Below are 23153 nucleotides of genomic sequence, written 5' to 3'. Positions count from 1 at the left end.
TTTCATCCGCCATTTCTTTGTCCAGTATTCCAAGATCTAAATGTTATTATAACCTTAGACTACTTTTTTTTTAATGTCCACTTTACCACTAATTTTGCTTTAATCTGTAAACTTACTAATCATACCACCTGCATGATCATCAAAATCATTAATATAGATAACAAACAACAGGGGACTTAGCACTGATCCCAATGCCACACCACTGATTATAGACCTTCAATCTTATAAACAACCAATCGCTGCCACTCTCTGTGATCTACCACTGAGCTAATCTTGTATCCAGATGGCTAGATCATGTTGGACCCCATGTGATCTAAACTTCTGACAACCCCACCAGATGAACCTTGTCAACAGTCTTGATAAACCCCATGAAAACGATATCTACCACCCTGCCCTCATCACTCATTTTGGTGTCCAAAAAACTCAATCAAATGTATGACACAATTTCCCATGCACAAAGCCATGCTGGCTATTCTTATACTAATTCTGTCCATGCCTTTCCAAATGCATATAGATCCTGTCTCTCAGAATCCCCTTCAATATCTGTCCTACCACCGATGTTAGGCTCATAGTTCTTTGGTTTGTACTTGCAGCCCTTCTAACCATCTGTTAAGTCCATACTTTAACCGAACAGCTCTTAAAGCAGCATGTTCCTTGATGAAGCTGGTGACAAATAATTGACAGAGCATTATACAGTACAAGTCCTTCGAGGTGTAAACAATATCACCCAGAGTTTGCTGAAAAAAAAGTAGACAGCCAGCTATGCCATGATCCCAGGCTTTGTCAGCAATCAAAATAGTTCTTGTATGTATTCAAACTCTTTCAGATTAATACAAATATTTTGTATTAAAATGGTAGTTAAAATAAAATGAAAACACTTAAATATGCTTAGTTTTGTTTAAGATAGTTCAATTAGTTCAAAAGAATTGTAAATTACTCCTGAAGCTTACTACCTTCTTCACACTTTTTTCTCTTCATTGAAAAGAACGGTCACTGAACATGGGCTACATGTAGCCAAGTACAGGTTCAGCAAGTAGACGATGCAACTCATGGAGTCATAGAATTATATGACTCAAAAACAGGCTCTTTGGCCCAACATCCATGCTGACCAAGGTGCCTTCTTGTGTTAGTCCCATTTGAATGCATTTGGACTGTATCACTCTTCAGTTCAATGTACCTTTCCAAATCTCTTTTAAACATTGTAATTGGACCCACCTCTATAATTTCCTTGGCAGCTCATTCCATATACCCACCACTCTTGTCACTTGAGTCTTCTTTAAATCTTTCCCCTCTCTTCTTAAACCTATACTCTCTAGTTTTAGACTCCACTACCCTGGGAACAAACTCTGACTATCTACCCTATCTATGCCCATCATGATGTTATAAATCTTATGATACCACCCCTCGGCATCCTTTGAACCAGGGAAAACAGTCACAGTTTATCCATTCTTTCCTCTTAACCCAAACTATCCAATATGGCAACATGCATGTGAATCTTTTCTGCACCCTCTCCATCTTAATTGCATCTGTTCCATAGTATGGCAACCAGAACCATAAACAATATTCCAAGTGGACTCAGCAACATCCATGCAGCTGTAAAAAGATGTTTCCATTCTTGTACCTGCAATGAATGCCCTGTCCAATGAAGGCAGACTTGCCATACTACTTCACGACTTTGCCTAACTTGCCATCTTCAGCAAATTAGTACTTATACCCAGTGCTCATTTTAACCATATAACCATATAACAATTACAGCACGGAAACATTTTGTGATGGTACATACTGGTACGGCGTACTGGTACCTCTAAAAACTTGAATATTATTATTTTGGTTTCTGGCAACATGCCAAGCATCTATCTATCTATATTACTAAGAGTTTTTTCTTGACCGGATTTTGGCCATCTGTGCTGCGATTTCCGAGAGAACGCCGCTACCTACGGCCGTCATTTTTGGCCACCTCGCTCAGAGCCCCCCTTCGCCATATGTGTGCCGAGGATTTTTCCCGTCGATGAAAAATGACAGATATATTAATGTTTTTACAAAATTCCCCATTCTCTCTGCTGCTCCTGCTGGTGGGAGGGGGAGGGACTATAAAACCAGGAAGTGGTGTGCCTCAATTAATCTCTGCAAGCTGGAGCTCTGTCAATTAGTCTCTGTCATTCTGAGCTCTGAATGACACTGAACAAATGTCTACAGCACAGTGAGTACCCTTAATTTGGTTTGAAAATGAAAATATAGATAGTTTGAAGTAAAATAGCACTGCCTGCAAATGGTTGTTTGGGTTTGGGTTGAGTAAAAAAGGCACTCTCTCTCTCTCCACCTGTCTCTCCCTATCCCTCTCTCCCTCTTCTCCCTCCCCTCCTCTCTCCCTCTCCTCTCCCTCCTCCCCCCTCTCCCTCCCCCCCTCCTCTCCCTCCCCCCTCTCCTCCCCCCTCCTCTCCCCTCCCCCCCTCCTCTCCCCTCCCCTCTCCCCTCCCCCCCTCTCCTCCTCTCTCCCCCCTCTCCTCCTCCCCCCTCTCCTCTCCCCCCTCTCCTCTCCCCCCTCTCCCCCCTCCCTCCCCCCTCCTCCTCCTCTCCCCCCCTCTCCTCCTCTCCCCCCTCTCCTCTCCCCCCTCCTCTCCCCCCCCTCTCCCCCCTCCCCCTCCCCCTCCCCCTCCCCCCTCCCCCCTCCCCTCCCCCCTCCTCTTCTCCCCTCCCCCTCTCCTCTCCCCTCCCTTCCCCCCCCCGCCCCCCCCCCTCCCTCTCTCCCCCCACCCGCTGCCCCAACCCCTCTCCCCCTCCCTCTCTCCCCTTCCCCCTCCCCTCCCCTCCTCTCCTCCCCCCCCTCCCCCTCTTCCTCTCCCTCTCTTCTTCCCCCCCCCTCTCTTCCCTCCCCCCCCTCCCCCCCTCTCTTTTTCGCCCCTCTTTTCCCTCTCCCCTCTTCTCTCTTCCCCCTTCTCCCTCCCCCTCCCCTCCCTCCCCCTCCCTGCTCTCTCCCCCCTCCCCCCCCTCCCCTCTCTCCTCCCCCTCCCCCCTCTCTCCTCTCCCCTCCCCCCCCCTCCTCCCCCCTCCCCCTCTCTCCTCCCCCCTCCCCCTCCCCCTCCCCCCTCACTCTCTCTCCTGCCTCTCTCCTCCGCCCCATCTCCCCTCCATCCACTCCCCCCCCTCCCTCCCCTAAACCCCTCCCCTCCACACCACCTACCCTCTTCCCTCCACCATTTACACTCCCTCCCCCTGCCTGCTCCCCCCCTCTCCCCCTCCTCACCCCCCTCACCCCCCTCTCCCCTCACCCCCTCTCTGTCCCCCCTCTCTCTCCCTCTCTCTCTCCTCCCCCCCTTTCCCCCCTCACCCACCCTCCCTCTCTCTCCTCCTCCTCCACCCCCCTATCCCTCTTGCCTCTCTCTCTGTCTCTCTCTCTGTCTCTGCCCCTTCCCTCTCTGCCCTCACTCTCACTACCCCCCCCCCCCCCCCCCCACCCTCTCTAGATGTGACTGCAAGTTGCGGGCTATGCGTCAGTAGATAGGGTGGTTATGGAATAAAAGAAGCAAATTAATAATATTAATATAAGATCAAGGGGGGTAATTAGCGTGAGTGCGGGGGGTGGGGGAGGGGGGGATAGTTAGTGTGTGACGCTGCATGCCGCCTCCCCTCTCACAACCGCACGTTGGGGGAACAGACCCAACGGGTCTGCACTTGGTCTAGTATATTACTAAAACTGTCATCTTGTTTGTGTTTCTGTGTGCGTGTCTGTCGGAACTATGCCAAAACGGAACATGATAGCGTTACAAATTTGGGACCACCTTACAATTGTCCTGTGGTGTGTTTTTGTCAAGTTTCGTTAAGATTGATGTTATATTTTACAAGTTATTCCCATTTTTAACTTTACAAAACCCCACTTTGAGAAAAATCACTTTAAGTTGCAGTGGCAGTTAGCAGCTATGATGTCACAATGGGATCTCATTTACATGAACTGCCTGTCAGCAGTGATCAACCCCACAATGGCATCATCAATTCCATTAAAAAAAAAACATCAGCTTCCACCTCACTATGACATCAAGGGGGATCGGGAGGGGAGAGAGGTTATGGAGGGAGGGAGGGAGTGACTGAGGGTAGGGAGTGACTGAATGACAGGAAGGGAGGGAGTGGAAGAGGAGCGGGGAGAGAAGAAGGAAGGTGAAGAGGAGGGGGAGGGAGTGTTGGGGAAAGAGGGGAAATGAACCGCACCTGCGCAGTTGGGGGCTATGGGTGAGTAGTGGAATATTGCATTGGGGGAACGGGTGAGTGGTGGAATATTGCGTTGGGGGAATGGGGGCCAATGGGTCGGGAATAGGGAGGGGAGAGGGGTTATGGAGGGAGGTAGGGGAGGTGTGACTGAGGGTAGGGAGTGATTGAGGGTAGGGGAAAGTAGAGGGAGGGAGAGGTGAGGGAGGGGGGGGGGAGGAGAGGGGAGAGAGAAGGGAGGGCGGGGGGGAGGGAGTGTTGGGGGATGAGGGGAAATTGTGCAGTTGGGTGCTATGGGTGAGTGGTGGAATATTGCATTGGGGGAACGGGTTATGTTGGTGGAACGGGTGAGTGGTGGAAACGGGTTGCGTTGAGGGAAGGGGTGAGCGGTGGAATATTATGTTAGGTGAACAGGGCCCAATGGGACCCACTTGGTCTAGTGTTTATAAATTGTATCCACCACCACTTATTTGCTTACAAACAAAAAGCACTACTTGTATCCCTCGATCTTTCTATTCTGAAAAACTTCCCAGGGTGCTTGTTGTCACATACTATGTAAGTCGTGCCCTGGTTTAACTTACCAAACTGCATCGCATCTGCTGTTCCTTTGCCCAATTTCCCAGTTGATCTGTTACAACATGAGACAACCCTCTTCACTGTCAGCACCACTAATGTGCAAACTTATTAATAATGCCACTTATATTCTCATCTAAATCATTAATATTGTTAACATTACTGGAGAATTGGCCAAAGACCAGCTGTCAACATGTTTGATACTTCACCATGAATGAACAATTGTGCAGAAGTCCCGAGATTCCTGATACAGGAATTGCTAGCAGCTGCATGCAGTTGTGCCAGCATTTCTGAGAAACAATTACCCCGATTATAACCTGAACAACTAAACATGCTTTTGGAGAGTGATATATTTCAGGGATATGAAGGTAACTAAATATGTCTGTGTTCAGTGACAAAAAGAAAAATCCTTACTGAAACCATTGATTATGTTGGTTTATAGTTGCACATCAGACAGGCCCCCTCACTGTCCTTCTTCAAATCCACCCTAAAAACTCATTTTTATTCTCTGGCTGAGACATTGCTCCTGTTTTTAGTGCTTTTAATGTCTTTTAATTTTTACTGTTTTATAGTCCCTTGTTTTACGGTTTTTAATGGTTTGTAATAACTTCTTGTCCATGAGTTCTCATGTACAGCACTTTGTGGCAACTGCAGTTGTTTAAAGTGCTTTATAAATAAAGTTGTTATTATTATTATTATTATAATTCTTATGCTAATGCCAAACCAGTTTATGTTAAGCAGTGGTCCACAGTGCAATATCGTGAACATATGTTGGCAATCTTACCCAAAAACTGAAAGAACAGCTTCCGTAGGAAGTAACACACGTCATATTAGTCCAATTGGACATGTTCTTATGTTGGGTTTAATATTCATTACTGGTACAATGCAGAGGGAACAAACATCTGATCTGTATGTGATCTATAGTAAATCGTACTGATACTAAACAGTAAGATAGGAACTTTATCCTAAAATCCTTTGCATTGCCTTTAGTGAGGATGGAAAGTGGAGAGGCTAAGAGATTGCTATCCATCTGCTTCTAACTATTTTGTATTGCCACCAAAGTCATGGAGTCGTATAGCACGGAAACAGGCTCTTCAGCCCTGCCGTCCAAGATGCCCCATCTAAGCTAGTCCCATTTGCCTGTATTTGGCGCATATCCCTCTAAACCTTTCCTTTCCAAGCTCAAATTTTACCCTTTGTATGTTCAGCTGCATGAGATATTTTGATGCTCCAGAATTAATTATTTTCTATGTAGCTCTCAGTTACAATTAATGCTCTCAAAATTGTTCCATTATTTAATGGAGAGTGAAGTGAGTTATTTTTGTTTTTTGTCACGTATTCCGAGATCCAGGGAAAAGGTTTTTGCTGCGTGCTATCCAGTCAGCAGAAAAACAATACATGATTACAATCGTGCCATTTGCAGTGTGTAAATACATGATAAGGGAATAACGTATATTGCAAGGTAAAGCCAGCAAAGTCCGATCACAGTACAATGGTCAACAAAGAGGTAGATAGTAGTTCAGCACTGTCCCCTGGCTGTGGTAGAATGATTCAGTTGCCTGATAATAGCCTGGAAGAAGCTGTCCCTGAATCTGGAGGTGTGTTAGTTCACACTTCTGTACCTTTTGCCTGAAAGGACTGTGTAAACGCACACCTCCAGAATCTCTCTTCCCCTCTTCCTGTTCCAGATTTGGTCTTTAATCTCACAAGAGAGAAGGATACTCTTTATTCCAAATTGCTTAGCTGGTCTCTGGGCTGTGAGAGCACAGATTCAAGTAAAAGTACAAGTTTCTTCCACTGCCCATTTAACCAATCTTGGTTCTTTCAAAACAAAACTAAACCTGAGTTTCAGAATCATGATTCTCAATGGCAACTAATTCTGACCTTTCTCTCTCCAGGAAGATATTGATAATCTTGCAAGTTTGTTACAAAAGGAAGAATGGGAAATGCCTGAACAGAGTCCTGGACCCAGACGAGGCAAAATATTTTTTGGCAGAGGCCATAGCGAAAATCTTGATGAAGAGTAGGTTCACTTAAATTTTCCCTCATCCCCAAATTTAACAGTGTTCTACAATGCACGAGTATTGTTTCCTTTACAATTTGATTTCAAATATTATTATAGCACTTCAAACTGATAATTCCATGAATGGCTGAATATTTGTGACTTTTAAATGTTTGATTTTATTACTTTTATAGAGTCGTAGGTATCTCTCTTTTGTAAGCTGCAGAATAGCCTCATTGGTACAACAGCAAAGTGGGGAGCAAAAGGGAGGAAATGCTGAGAGAATGGAGCGGCTAGGCTTGTACACTCTGGAGTTTAGAAGGATGAGAGGGGATCTCATTGAAACATATAAGATTGTTAAGGGGTTTGGACACGCTAGAGGCAGGAAACATGTTCCCAATGTTGGGGGAGTCCAGAACCAAGGGCCACAGTTTAAGAATAAGGAGTAAGCCATTTAGAACGGAGACGAAGAAACACTTTTTCTCACAGAGAGTGGTGAGTCTGTGGAATTCTCTGCCTCAGAGGGCGGTGGAGGCAGGTTCTCTGGATGCTTTCAAGAGAGCTAGATAGGGCTCTTAAAAATAGCGGAGTCAGGGGATATGGGGAGAAGGCAGGAACGGGGTACTGATTGGGTATGATCAGCCATGATCACATTGATCACGGTGCTGGCTCGAAGGGTGGGGGAGACATATCTCCCTCCTGTTTTGAGAGGTGGGGGACGACCCCCCCCCCCATTTTTTGTAATCTGGATTTTAAAATCCATGAAAAAAAACCCAATAATAAATCTCTGCTGATGATCGAGGACTCCGATTGGACGGGAGAGACGTTGGTCTGCAGGCAGTGGGGTGGGGGGGGGGGGGGGGGGGGTGCATGATGATTCAGCGCGATGATTGGAGGAGGGAGGTGTCAGTCAGAGGCAGAAGTAGGAGGGTGGGATTGAGGATAGAGCACGGTGATTGGAGGAGGGAGACGTCCTGGTGGAGCAAAGATCAGAGCGGAGCTTGAATTGGCCCGTTCGCGGGGCTTTTCATCGCCCGGCCCGGCGCAGCTTAAAATCGACCGCGGGATCTTCCACCGCCCCGCGGTCAAATTGCTGCGTCGAAGCGATGTTGAAGCTCCCGCGAACGGGTGATGAAAATCCCCACGAACAGGCCGATTGAAGCCCCACCATTCGGGGCAGACGAAGGTAATGAATAATCTGTCTGCAGTCTAAATTGGACTGGGGACAGAGACATTCTCCAAAGTAATGCTTTTCCTCACAAATACAGCACAGCGCAGGGTTTAATTTAATACAGTTCCACTCTATCAGTAACTCATAACCTAAAATGTTATCCAAGTATCTTGAGGATTGTTTCTAAAACCTCTATTTTCTGGGAAATGTTCAGCAATGCCGTCTGAATTCTCGCCGTCCTGCTGCATTTGTGCATAGTTTGTTTTAAATTTTCTACTATGAAACTTTCTGTCCCTATTCGTACATTAGGGTTAGGGATGGTACATGGATTAAACAAGAATTATTCAGAACATTCTCAATTATTTTCTATCCCGCTCAAAGTGTTTTCGTACCAAGCAAATGTTACGAAGCTGAAGAACTTGCAAGCAAACGGCAAAGTTAAAGTTCAAACTTAAATAACTAACCGGTCGGTTTGGGGCAGGAGGGGGTGGGGTGGGTAGTGAACTGCCGGCTCCCGTTTATTACTAGAAGCAAGGCAATGGGCATCGTCGTTTCTATGTTGCTCCAGTGGGCAGCAACAGGGCGACTGCCCGCGCCACCGCCGCTTATCGCTGCCACCCCCTCTCCATCCCGGGCCTGTCCCACTGTGAGCTCTTAAGGTGCCGATGGTTCTTAACGGCCTTGAATGTGTACTGTACTGACTGTGGACTCGGTGGGCTCCAGATTGAGTTCAAACATGAAACAAAGCGGTCGTTGTGAAGCCCAGCCTCTGTCAGCACTGCGCAGGCAGGCCTGTGCGTTGTCGTTGGCCTTGAACTGAATGGCTATCTAGGCTATCTCAGGCCAACATTGCTGTGTGTCAGAGAAGTTGCTGAATCGATTGCCAGCCAGGTCGGTTGCGGATGTTACTGGCCATAGGGCCCACGGCAAAACCTCGCGTGTCTGCACATGCGCGTGCGGCCGTAAAGAAATTGTGTCCCCCCCCCCCATGTTTTGACAGCGGTTTCCATACAACACATCATGAATACACTCTAACTGAATGTGCCCACATTCTAACATGAAATTTATATGAAGCACTTCCTCCAGTACTTAGGTGGAGGTGATCTCCTGGTTCCTGATGTAGGACTGCATAGTTAGGCCCAATGTTTTTTAAAAGGCAGAGTTTCCGCCTTGGCTACAATCAACAAAATGTGTGCAGGTTGTATTTGCAATTAATTTTCCAGTGACATTTTTAATTTTCTACTCAAACACACATGCACAATCCTATTTGCATGGCACGACCCTATTAACAATTCAGTACCTCTTTTAGGCTACAACACTTTAAGGCAATCTTATATTCACCCACTCATTTACTTTATAATCCATGCTAGGCTGGTCTTATTTACTTTACAACCTTTCACTAACATTACAATGTATCATTAACTTACAATGCCTCATTTAAATTATTGTGCACTCTGGAAAATCAGGTTTGTTATTTAAAACACATGGATTTAAAGAAACTCATAGCATTTTTTCGTTTCTTTCCAGAAGCATTTCAAGTATGGAACTACATGATGAGATTGAAAGGCTACAGTCGAAGGTTTCAGATATTTATCAGCAGCAGGAAAGTACAACTTTGACACTGACCAATGAGATGCGGAGAACACAAGATTTGATCAATGAAATCCTCAAGCATATTGGATCTGGTAATAAGTTGGCATCATTAGGAAAAATGATTTGCAACAAACATGCTATGTTATTCATTTAATAATTCAGATTGTGTGGTGTAAGGAGCTTGCAGAGGTTGTAAAAGATGATTTAAGTGAGCAGGCAAGAAGATGGAAAAAACTATAAAGTTAGTAATTGTAAAGTTATTCATTTAACTGAGAATAGAAAACGAGAGAATATAAATCTTTTAAATAGAGAGCGAGTTTTACAGTGCCTCCATAATGTTTGGGCCAAAGGCCCATCATTTATTTATTTGCCTCTGTACTCCACAATTTAAGATTTGTAATAGAAAAAAATCACGTGGTTAAAGTGCACATTGTCAGATTTTAATAAAGGCCATTTTTATACATTTTGCTTTCACCATGTAGAAATTACAGCAGTGTTTATACAAAGCCCCCCCATTTCAGGGCACCATAATGTTTGGGACACAGCAATGTCATGAAAATGAAAGTAGTCATGTTTAGTATTTGTTGCATATACTTTGCATGCAATGACAGAAGTCTGCGATTCTTGGACATCACCAGTTGCTGGGTGTCTTCTCTGGTGATTTCTACATGGTGAATCCAAAACGTATAAAAATGTCCTTTACTACAATGATTTGACAATGTGCATTTTAACCACGTGATTTTTGTTTCTACTACAAATTTCAAAATGTGGAGTACAGAGGAAAATAAATAAATGATGAGTCTTTGTCCCAAACATTATGGAGGGCACTGTAAATGCTACACATCAGAGAGATTTAGGTGGCCTCGTATATGAACAGCAGAATGTTAACATGCAAGTGCTTTCTATCTTCATTTTTATGGAATTTGGGCAAAGCCAACAAGGCAAACAATTATTGACCATTCCTACTGGTTCTTGAGAAGGTGGTGAAGTGTGACCACCTTGAAAGGCTGCAGTGTGCTGATGAGGAAGGAGTTCTAGGATTTAGGATGAATGATGAGAAAGGGCCAGAGATTATATTTATACAATGAAGAAATCTGTGACTCGGAAAGTGTCCTGTGCATAGTGGTGTTGCTATTCATTAACTTCTTTTATTCTCTTTGTTGGTAGAGACTATGTGTATGGGAGATGCTATGCAAGGGAGGGACTCAAATTGGGAAAGCTAGCAGTCAGTGTGTGAGGCAGGAGGCAGAGAAGGGTAGCACTCTGACCCAAAATGTAGGGGAGAAAGAAGAAAAAGACAATAAACAGAGAATACGAGAGGGTGGGTTTCTTAAATGTGTATATTTTAATGCTAGGAGCATTGTAAGAAAGGTGGATGAACTTAGAGCCTGGATTGACACCTGGAAGTATGATGTTGTGGCGATCAGTGAAACGTGGTTGCAGGAGGGCTGTGATTGGAAACTAAATATTCCAGGATTTTGTTGCTTCAGGTGTGATAGAATTGGAGGGGCAAGAGGTGGAGGTGTTGAATTGCTAGTCAGGGAAGATATTACAGCGGTGCTTTGTCTGGATAGATTAGAGGGCTCGTCTAGGGAGGCTATTTGGGTGGAACTGAGAAATGGGAAAGGGGTAGCAACACTTGTAGGGGTGTATTATAGACCGCCAAATGGGGAGTGAGAATTGGAAGAGCAAATATGTAAGGAGATCGCAGATATTAGTAGTAAGCACAAGGTAGTGATTGTGGAAGATTTCAATTTTCCACACATAGACTGGGAAACACATTCTGTGAATGGGCTGGAAGGTTTGGAGTTTGTAAAATGTGTGCAGGATAGTTTTTTGCAGCAATACATAGAGGTACCTACTAGAGAAGGGGCGGTGCTGGACCTCCTGTTAGGAAATGAGACGGGTCAGGTGGCAGAGGTATGCGTTGGGGAACAGTTCGTGTCCAGTGATCACAATACCATTAGTTTCAATATAATTATGGAGAGGGTCAGAACTGGACCTAAGGTTTGAGATTTTTGATTGGAGAAAGGCTAACTTTGAGGAGATGCGAAAGGATTTAAAAGGAGTAAATTGGGACATTTTGTTTTATGGAAAAGATGTGGAAGAGAAATGGAGGACATTTAAAGGTGAAATTTTAAGAGTACAGAATCTTTATGTCCCTGTTCGGTTGAAAGGAAATAGTAAAAATTGGAAAGAGCCATGGTTTTCAAGGGAAATTGGATGGTTCGGAAAAAGAGAGAGATCTACAATAATTATAGGCAGCATGGAGTAAATGAGGTGCTTGAGGAGTATAAAGAATGTAAAAAGAATCTTAAGAAAGGAATTAGAAAAGCTAAAAGAAGATATGAGGTTGCTTTGGCAAGCAAGGTGAAAGTAAATCCAAAGGGTTTTTACAGCTATATTAATAGCAAAAGGATAACGAGGGATAAAATTGGTCCATTAGAGAGTCAGAGTGTTCAGCTATCTGCAGAGCCAAAAGAGATGGGGGAGATATTGAACAATTTATTTTCTTCGGTCTTCACCAAGGAGAAGGATATTGAATTATGTGAGGTAAGGGAAACAAGTAGAGTAGCTATGGAAACTATGAGATTCAAAGAAGAGGAAGTACTGACACTTTTGAGAAATATAAAAGTGGATAAGTCTCCAGGTCCGGACAAGATATCCCCTAGGATATTGAGGGAAGTTAGTGTAGAAATAGCAGGGGCTATGACAGAAATATTTCAAATGTCATTAGAAACGGGAATAGTGCCGGAGGATTGGTGTACTGCGCATGTTGTTCCATTGTTTAAAAAAGGTTCTAAGAGTAAACCTAGCAATTATAGACCTGTTAGTTTGATGTCAGTGGTGGGCAAATTAATGGAAAAGATACTTAGAGATAATATATATAAGCATCTGGATAAACAGGGTCTGATTAGGAACAGTCAACATGGATTTGTGCCTGGAAGGTCATGTTTGACTAATCTTCTGAATTTTTTGAAGAGGTTACTCGGGAAATTGATGAGGGTAAAGCAGTGGGTTGTATATATGGACTTCAGTAAGGCCTTTGACAAGGTTCCTCATGGAAGGTTGGTTAAGAAGGTTCAATTGTTGGGTATTAATGGTGTAGTAGCAAGATGGATTCAACAGTGGCTGAATGGGAGATGCCAGAGAGTAACGGTGGATGGCTGTTTGTCAGGTTGGAGGCCAGTGACTACTGGGGTGCCACAGGGATCGGTATTGGGTCCACTGTTGTTTGTCATGTACATCAATGATCTGGATGATGGTGTGGTAAATTGGATTAGTAAGTATGCAGATGATACTAAGATAGGTGGTGTTGTGGATAATGAAGTAGATTTTCAAAGTCTACAGAGAGATTTATGCCAGTTGGAAGAGTGGGCTGAAAGATGGCAGATGGGAGTTTAATGCTGATAAGTGTGAGGTGCTACATCTTGGCAGGACAAATCAAAATAGGACGTATATGGTAAATGGTAGGGAATTGATTAATGCAGTTGAACAGAGGGATCTGGGAATAACTGTGCACAGTTCCCTGAAGTTGGAATCTCATGTAGATAGAGTGGTAAAGAAAGCTTTTGGTGTGCTGGCCTTTATAAATCAGAGCATTGAGCATAGAAGTTGGGATGTAATGTTAACATTGTACAAGGCATTGGTGAGGCCAATTCTGGAGTATGGTGTACAATTTTGGTCGCCTAATTATAGGAAGGATGTCAACAAAATAGAGAGAGTACAGAGGAGATTTACTAGAATGTTGCTTGGGTTTCAGCAGCTAACTTACAGAGAAAGGTTGAACAAGTTAGGGCTTTATTCTTTGGAGCGCAGAAGGTTAAGGGGGGACTTGATAGAGGTCTTTAAAATGATGAGAGGGATAGACAGAGTTGACGTGGATAAGCTTTTCCCACTGAGAGTAGGGAAGATTCAAACAAGGGGACATGACTTGAGAATTAAGGGACAAAAGCTAGCTCTATCTGTCTGTCTGTCTGTCTGTCTGTCTGTCTGTCTGTCTGTCTGTCTGTCTGTCTGTCTGTCTGTCTGTCTTTCCCCAAAAAACAGAGACAAAACATAAAAAACAGAGCAAAAAGAATAATGATCAACATAACAATGATATTGATACATAGGGATCAGGATTACATTAATAACAGGTACAGGTATAACCTAATATGAGACCAGTGTCAAAATACACATTGAATATAGACCTAAATATAGTTAAGTCTTTAAAAAAAAACTTATAAATGTAGAAAAAAAACACCAAGATAAAAAGACAAAAAGAAAAGGAAAAAAGGAAAAACAAAACCCCCCTAAACTAAAGGAAAAAAAATAAAGGAAAAAAAAATAAAATAAAAATAAAAACAAAATAAACAAAAACAAAGCAAAGCAAAACAGAATCTGAGCTGAGAATTTAAGTCTGTTTGTCATCAAGTCCACCATACAACGGTAAAATCATTTTTATAACGGTTAAAGAGGGAGCAATTTATGTTGTATGAAAGTGTTGAATAAATTTTCACCAAGTCTTTTCAAATTTAACCAAAGGGTTCCACAATGTCACTCCTGATTTTTTCTAAATTTAAACATAATATCGTTTCAGAGTACCACTGGAGTGTGGTCGGAGGGTTGGAGTCTTTCCATTTGAATTAAATAGATCTCTAAATATCTCTAAAACTAAAACCTGAAATATTAACTGTTTCTCTTTCCACAGAAGCTAACTAACCCACTAAATGTTTCCTACATTTTTTGCTGATGAGTTTGTTTCCACTGCAACGCATCAGCTTCCCCAAAAAGATTACTTGCTGTAGCAGAAGTTGAGATTGGGGTTGTGTAAGTTCAAATAAAAATAGGAAGTGCTGGAAGCACTCAGCAGGTTAGGCAGCATTCTGTGGAGAAAGTAACAGAGTTAACATTTCATCAGAATTGGAGAAATGCCAGGAAGCACTCTGTTTTTATTTCAGAGCTCATTTGCTGTGGAAGCATAAGATGCTATTACTATGACGCAAAATTAGCATTCGTGGGTTGCTAGGTATCAGTGGTCCTGTAAGCAATCCTCCAGCAGATTATTAGCTGAGGTAACGGCACAGGGAAATAGCTGTCTAGAACATATCAGCAGGATGACAGTATTCACATAAACAGAGCAATGTCAATGTGGAAAGGTGGTGGAGTGGGGGAGGAAGGAGGAAGAGTGATGTGCTATATTCCACCTTCAAAGTGGTTTTGCAGCAAAAAGTTAAAATATGCTATTGTTGCCACCACTGACAGCCTTGATAGAAACATAGACAATAGGTGCAGGAGGAGGCCATTTGGCCCTTCGAGCCAGCACCGCCATTCATTGTGATCATGGCTGATCATCCACAGTCAGTAACCCGTGCTTGCCTTCTCCACATATCCCTTGATTCCGCTAGCCCCTAGAGCTCTATCTAACCCTCTTTTAAATTCATCCAGTGAATAGGCCTCCACTGCCTTCTGTGGCGGAGAATTACACAAATTCACAACTCTCTGGGTGCTTTTTTTTTCTCATCTCAGTTTTAAATGGCCTCCCCTTTAGTCTTAGACTGTGGCCCCTGGTTCTGGACTCCCCAAACATTGGGAACATTTTTCCTGCATCTAGTTTGTCCAGCCCTTGTATAATTTTGTACGTTTCTATAAGATCTCCCCCCCCCCCCCCCCCCCCCCCCCCCCCCCCCCCCCCCCTCCCCGACCCCCAACTCCTTCAAGGTTCTCATTACACATTTTCATTGTGTTTTGGCTGATCGCTAACAAATAGATTGGCTGCATATTCAAATGGCTGCCCAAACTTCCTTTGAAACTTCTGACAGGGTACTGGCAGTCACTTGGAGGAATAGAATAAATAGCCCGAAGTTTTCACTTTTCCTGTGCTCTAACCACATTCACAATGTTGCAACCAGTGACTGAAAGAACCATCAAGAATTTTAGAAATTGGTGTTTTTGAAAGGGTTTCATTGATACCACTATGAACACATAGAAATTAGGTGCAGGAGTAGGCCAACACCGCCATTCAATATGATCATGGCTGATCAGCAGCAGCTTCTTCCCAACAACCATCAAGTTATTAAACACTACAACCTTCAAACAAGCTTTGAACCTCATAGACTCGGGGGTAGACACAAAATGCTGGAGTAACTCAGGGGGACAGGCAGCACCTCTGGAGAGAAGGAATTGGTGACGTTTCGAGTGCCACTGGAGTTCTTCCATTTCCCATCATATCTCTGGCAGTAGGCGAAGAGCAAGAGTAGAAGCAGATATAACTGCTGTTTTCTGGGGCTTTTTATAGTTGCAGTAGAAGATATAGAAATAAGCAATTATGTCCATAACACATCAGATGTAATGCAACTACTTGGATCTTTAATGAAGAGAGTATCATCCAACTAAAACTGCACCGTAATACATCTATGCTGGTTGGCACAGAAAAAAAAAAAGCTTTTCGTGCAGACGAAATAAGTAATTAAAATAGTATTGATTATTTTACAAATAATATTCAATTTTAATGATGTGCATAATAGTTTGAAAGAAAATGTAACCAACTATTGAAAACTTAATTTTGTGCTCTCTTTTCTGAATCAATTTTAGGTGGCAGTGTGTCTCAATCACCTCCTGAATCAACTTAAGATGTTCAGGAAAGCAGTCATGGATGGTAAATTTTGTTCAGTTGGCTTTTTATACTGTTTAGGTCTATTTAAAGCTATTGGTTACTACCGCCATTCCAATATAAGTCTCGTGCATAAGACTACAAGTTCTTGCCCTCCTGTCTTATGCTTCCTGTGTTTTTTTGCAGTCAGCAACAATGTTGATCTTGAACAAAACTGCCCAGTGCTGATCTTGAATAAATCTTCCCCTTTCCTAATGCATTTTTTAGTTGGAAACGTTCAGTCAGGGTTATTACAGTAACATCCAGTAACAGATGTCATCCAACGACCCATAGGACAAAAAAATTATTCAAGCTAAATAAGACTAAATTAAAAGCTTTATCTATTTACTTTCTGTAACATATTTAAAGATAGTAAGTAAGTAAGTAAGTTTTATTTATATAGCACGTTTTAAGTCAATTCGCATTGACACCAAAAGTGCTTTACATAAAATAGATAATAAGTTTCCATACAAACCATAGAAAAGGGTTAAAAAATAAAATAAAATGGACACAACACATTATAGAGATTCAACACAAACGTCCCCCCACAGCAGAATCAAACAGTTCCACTGTGGGGAAAGGCACCAGAAAGTTAAGTCCTCTTCCTCTGTGAAACACCCGAGGTCGGGGCCCATTTGTGGCCTTGCAGCCAGTCCGATGATTTTCAGGGCCTCTTGCCGTGAAGATGGAACTTCGGCGTCGGGTGAAACATTCCTCAGCGCACACACCCACCCACCCCCCCACCAACCCCCCCCCCAACCCCACCCCCCCCCCCCCCACACCCACCCCACCCCCCCCAACCACCCCCACCCCCCCCCCCCACCACCCCCCCCCCCCCCCCCCCCCCCCCCCCCCCCCCCCCCCCCCCCCCCCCCCCACCCCCCCCCCCCACCCCCACCCCCCCCCCCCCCCCCACCCCACCCCCCCCCCCCCCCCCCCCCACCCCCACCCCCCCCCCCACCACCCCCCCCCCCCCACCCCCCCCCCCCCCCCCCCACCCCCCACCCCACCCACTCCCCCCCCCCCCCCCCCCCCCCCCCCCCCCCCCCCCCCCCCCCCCCCCCCCCCCCCCCCCCCCCAACCCCACCCCCACACCCCCCCCCCCCCCCACCCCCCCCCCCCAACCCCCCGCCCCCCCCCCACCCCCCCCACCCCCCACCCCAACACACCCACCACCCCCCCACCCCCAACTCCCCCCCCCCACCCCCCCCCCCACCCACACCCCACCCACCACCCCCCCACCCCAACCAACCCCCAAACCCCACACCACCCCCAACCACCCCCCCCCCCCCATCCACCCCACCCCCCCCCCCCAACCCCCCCCCCCCCCCCCCCCCCACACCCCCCACCCCCACCCCCCCCCCCCCCCCCCAACACCAAACCACACAACCCCCCCACCCCACCCCACACCCCCCCCCCGCTTGGAAAGTCTGGAGCGGCGCCTCCTCCCCGGAGACCGCGGGGCACTTGTAGCCACTCGTAGCCGCTCCATTCTCGATGGTAGGCCGCGTGGATGGGGCGAAGAAGCAGCTCGGAGGGATGCTGCCTCTCCGACCAGGTAGGGGACTAAGAAATAAAGTTTCCCCCTTTCACCCCCCCCCCGTCCCCAACCCACCACATAAAAGACCTCCAACTAACAATTTATAACATTTTATGACAGGACTTAAAATTAAAAAAAGGTGAAGAAATGGGATTATGCTCAAACTAAAAAAATCACATCTTAATTTATAGTTGAAATTTTAATTATTTCATTATTAAATTCTGTCTGGGAAATGACAACCCATTTCCAAAAACCAAAGTAATGGTTCAGCATCATTATGTCCTAATACACCTTCCAAATCTCAGTTGCACCTCTATGTTCTTTGCCATGAGAGTACCTAATGTGTTACTCTGAATGCCTTTCACGACATCCTGACCAGCATATGGGAGACTGAAATTATGCCTAGAGAATTTCGGGACGCTACCATTGTTTCATTGTTCAAAGTAATAGGCAACAAAGTAGATTGTGGCAAGTACCGAGGCATCTCCCCACTGTCCATTGCTGGGATGATACAGGCCAGAGTAATCCTCAACCGCCTGATCAGCAGTGTCTCAGTAGAAAGCGTGCCGGGGGTACATTGTGGCTTTGGACCTGGCCACAGCACTTTTGACATGGTCTTCACGGTAAAACAAGTCCAGGAAAAATGCATCGAGCAGAAGATGGACCTCTATGCCTTTGACACGGACAATCGTGAGGCTCTGTGGACCATACTTGCCAAGCTCGGTTGCTCTCGAGAACTCACCCATCCTATCTGCCTTTTCTTTGATGGCATGACGGGATCAGTACTGGTAAACGGTGATCTCTCTGCACCCTTCAACGTCTCCAATGGAGTCAAACAAGGCTGCATTCTCGTCCCAGTACTATTCAACCTCTTTTGCAGCTGTGTTCTGCATCATGCCCTCCAAGATCTCAATTGCAGGGTCTTCATCAAGTACTGACTCGACGGCTCTCGTTTTGATGTAAGTCAACTGAACGTCAAGACCAAAACTATTGAACGCCTTGTCACCGAAGCGCTCTTTGTGGATGATGGCGCCCTCAAGGCACACAAGGAATCTGACCTCCAATTTAACGTGTCCAGATTTGCAGAAACGACACAGCTGTTTGGTCAATATCAGTCTCTGGAAGACAGAAGTCCTCCACCAACCTAGTCCCAGGCTCTTCAGCACCACCACCAACTGTACACATTGACAACACACAGCTGAAAACAGTTGACGCTTACAAGTACTTGGGCAGCGTGATATCTTCAGATGGCTCACTGGACAAGGAAACATAGACCAGAATCAGCAGGGCCAGTCAAGAACTTGGTCGACTCTGAGCACGAGTGTTAAACCATCACGACATCAAGCTGCCAATTTGGCTGAAAGTCTACAACGCTGTAGTACTTTCCAGCTTGCTGTATGGGTGTGAAACATGGACCTTGTACAGGAGACACATCCACCAGCTTAAGAAATTCCACATGCTCTCTCTGCGGTCTATCATAGGCATTCGCTGGCAAGACAGGGTGACCAACGTGGAAGTTCTGGCTTCACAAGCATCGAAACAATGATCATAAAGGCCCTGCTTCGATAGACAGGCCATGAGATCCGGATGGATGAATGCCTCGTCAACTCCTGCATGGAGTTCTGTCACAGGGTCAAAGGAACCAAGGTCACCATAAGAAATAGTTCAAAGACTGTATCAAGAATCACCGCCAGCACGCAAGCCTAGCTCCAAAATAACTGGACACCCGTGCCAGTGATAGGACTGGCTGGCATACAAACACTAGGAAGGTGGTCAGCAGTTCCAAAGATAAGCGCCAAAGCTGATACGTTTGTGTCAGAGAGGCTGCAACCCTAAATCAGGAAGGCTGCAACCATAAATCTTCCCACCGTGGCCTTCATGTGCCCCCACTGCTCCTGTGTGTGTGGCTCGAGCATCGGACTCGTGAACCACATTCGAACCCACAAGACATGACACTGCACAACCATGCTATTGTCGACTATGATGGGCCACACCAAGTGTATAACTCAGTGACTGCCATGACAAGCATGGGTTCTTTGGTGATGCAAAAATGAACATCAGTGGCCCAAACACTCAAGACCCCACCTCAATGAGATCCAAGGATGCAGCACACTCAAGGCATAGAGGCAATCTAAGCCCTCTGGAAGAAACATTTCAAAGACCTCCTGCGACTAGCTCTTGACTTCCTTTCCCAGCAACTTATTTGGGCAGAATTGCCGTCATATTTGATGTTGAAATACCACATTCCAACTAGAAGATAACAACAGTCTTGGGGCAGATACCCTGCATGTTGAATTCCTAAACCTCAGCAGTGAAGGATTTCAGTTGCAAATCTACAATCTCATTGTCTATATCTGGGAAGAGGAGGATATGGATGGGATCTCCAGGAGTCCAACTGTGGGGATGATTGTGAAGACTCCTGCTGGGAAAGCTCCTCCTAGGGACAGAGTTACCTGGGTCCTTCGCAAAGCTGTTCTCCCAGTGGCTGATGCACTGCTCTCCAAATCACAATGTGGACTCTGTCTATCTGGAAACATAATGGACATGATGTTTACCACACAAACACAACGAAAAATGTACGGAGCACACCATCCATCATATGTGGTCTGCTTTGACTTGCCAAAGCGTTCGACGCCATCAATCAATAGGACATGTGGAATACACTCCTGCATTTGGCTGCCGACAAAGGTTCAGTTCCTGCTTCCTCCATGATGGAATGCATACTATGAAACTAACCTGTGTGTGTTATTAATGGAGGAAATTTCAGTGGAGTCAAGAAAGACTATGTCATTGAGGAAAGTGTCCTTCCACAATGTTCCATTCCACCCTCAACAAAATTCTAAATTCATGGGAAACTATTTAATCTGTTGTGACTACATTTTATAGCCAAGGCCAACCAAACCTCGGTAAGCAAGCAGCAAAATGCAGTTAATAATAATAATAATAATAAATTTTATTTATGGGCGCCTTTCAAGAGTCTCAAGGACACCTTACAAAAATTTAGCAGGTAGAGGAAAAACATGTGAGGGGAATGAAATAAATAGTAGAGACATGACTAGTACACAAATTAAAGACATAATTCAATTAAAAACACAATGTGAGGCAATTCATGCACAGATGAAAAGGGAGGGGGACGTGGGGCTAAGGATAGGCAGAGGTGAAGAGATGGGTCTTGAGGGGGGACTGGAAGATGGTGAGGGACACGGAATTGCGGATCAGTTGGGGGAGGCTTATAATTATACACATTTCTCCACTGCTGAATCACACTGCGCTCTCAATAAAGGTTCACAACAAGACTCTGGAAAATGTAGACCTTTAAGCATATTTTAGAAGCCACCTCTTGGTGAAGGCAGACCATTAAGATGAAATTCACCACTGTATTCAATGCACCTGCACCATGGTGGATTGATGAAAAGACAAACAGGTTATTGGCAGCATCTCCTGGCCTAGTGTTTGCTTCTGGGACCTGCTCTACCTATAGCAGGTACCTCAAAACATTGCTTTCTGTGGGTTCACGACCACAGAGACATGTGACTTTAATGCTAGATAAGGCACAAAATGGAAATATTTGTCGAATAGATGACAAGAGAACTGTTTTCAGGATTGGATGCGTTACACTGTTTGCGGGTGTTTTGGTAGGACAGTATTATTACTGATGCACATAATGCGGCAAAATATTAGAGGGAATAATTAATCTATTATCTGTTTTACATCCTTTTTGAAGCAATCTAATTATAATTTGTATTTGATTTTTATTAATGCTCAACTGTCTCTGTGCATAGGTTAATATTTGACCTGGGGTACCTGTCCATTTTGTGTGACTGATTGCATTTTCTTCTTTTCCCTAGAGATTCTTCAACTAGTAAGTGATTAATTACTCAAGATGACATGAAGTGAGCACTGTGGCTTTCTATTCAAAGTGGAAACCGAGTGAGAATGGTGATCAAAAGTTGACTGCAGAAGAAATGCCAACATCAATTCATGCTATACTCATATTTCACAGCAGGCATTCGAGTTAAAGAATGGCTGAAAATGTGGATATTGTTGACAAAAATTGAAGATAAAAAATATACTAACTACACAATCATGACTTAATATAGGTGTACCACTGATTTTCCAGCAGCTGATGGTCCAGCACTTCCTTTAATCTGGACACAATTACAAGAGAGCACTTGTATTTATATGAAAAGTAACTACTGGGTTTACTGAGATGAGCATCGCGAAGGACTAGGTTCCTGATTGCTAAAGTTGCCCAATGCGTTTACAGTGCTTTGCCAATACAAAATGAGTTTATTGAAAAGATTCCGATAAGGGTTTTACAGGAAGATATCACAGGGCAGCACATTGATGTAGCGTTAGAGTTGCTGCCTCACAGGGTCAGTGACCGGGTTCTGGCCTGACTGCATCTTGTCTGCACGGAGTATGTATGTTCACCCTGTGACTGCGTGGGTTTTCTCTTGAGTTCTCCGGTTTCCTCCCACACTCCAAAGACGTACAGGTTTGTAGGTTTGCCGGCTTTGGTAAAAATTGAAATTTGTCTGTAGTGTGTAGAATAGTGTTACTGTGCGGGGTGATCACTGATCGGACTCGGTGGCCCTGTTGCCACGCTGTATGTCCAAAGTCTAAAGCAAATTGTCTGTTATGATGACTGCAGGCAAGACATTTTAATTATCAAAGTAATCCAAATCACCACATATACACTTTGTGGGTAATAAAATTAGAAATAAAAACAATATTTCCAAATAGGCATCACAGCAATTCTCAGTACCTCAAAAATGCATTAACCACTCTCTTCGCTTCATCTCCAAGACTCACCAAGTGGCAGCAGTTTGAGTTCTCCACGTGCATCCTGCTTGTCTCTCAATCTCTACGTTGATCCTTTTTGCTTATTTTACCTCATACGCTACTAAACATATGCAGAGAGCTTTTAAAATGGTGGTTGCAGGAAAAACAATTAAACAATTCAATAAGACACAAACTAGAAAGGTTGAGGTTAATTCCTTTCTGGAGCTGGAGATTTCCAATCTCCCTCTCTCTCTCTCTCTCTCCCTCTCTCTCTCTCTCTCTCTCCTTGGTTTTCTCGTGACAGGATAAAGGATTACAAATCTATCCTGCAAAAACCCTTGTCACCCTTGTTCCTTTCAATGTGCATTCCGTACCGCTGTCACTTTCTCCGCCATTAGTTTTGTGGCGAGTTTCTGAAGCTGTGGGAACGGCCGAGAGCAGAGAGAAAAAGAGAGGGAGGGAGAACATTATGTGACCTCTGTTGGTCCGTCCGGCACAACGGAAAATCCAGAAAGGCTCTGAAACCCAGGGGTGCTGGAAAATTGGTGGAATACCTGTACTTTTATCTTATACTGTTACCGTCACGTTTATAAGCATCTTTAATTAAACAACGGGACTTTGTTATCAAAGGCATCAAATGAATTAGTTACATTTT

The 23153-nt window shown here is 44.7% G+C and overlaps 1 protein-coding gene across 1 annotated transcript in view; it reads left to right on the top strand.

The window, feature by feature from the left end:
- The window catches only part of LOC129696067 (uncharacterized), an 85892-nt gene extending 63112 nt beyond the window's left edge, over positions 1-22780 (top strand). The window contains exons 15-18 of the mRNA XM_055633475.1: positions 6672-6796; positions 9474-9631; positions 16116-16179; positions 21562-22780. Coding sequence (XP_055489450.1) covers positions 6672-6796; positions 9474-9631; positions 16116-16153 — 321 coding nt within the window. The 3' untranslated portion in view covers positions 16154-16179; positions 21562-22780. The remainder of the gene's footprint in view (positions 1-6671; positions 6797-9473; positions 9632-16115; positions 16180-21561) is intronic.
- Positions 22781-23153: the final 373 nt, after the last annotated feature.

Source organism: Leucoraja erinacea, chromosome 4, assembly GCF_028641065.1.
Source record: "Leucoraja erinacea ecotype New England chromosome 4, Leri_hhj_1, whole genome shotgun sequence".
NCBI lineage: Eukaryota > Metazoa > Chordata > Chondrichthyes > Rajiformes > Rajidae > Leucoraja > Leucoraja erinaceus.
This window is presented reverse-complemented; position numbering and strand designations above follow the sequence as displayed.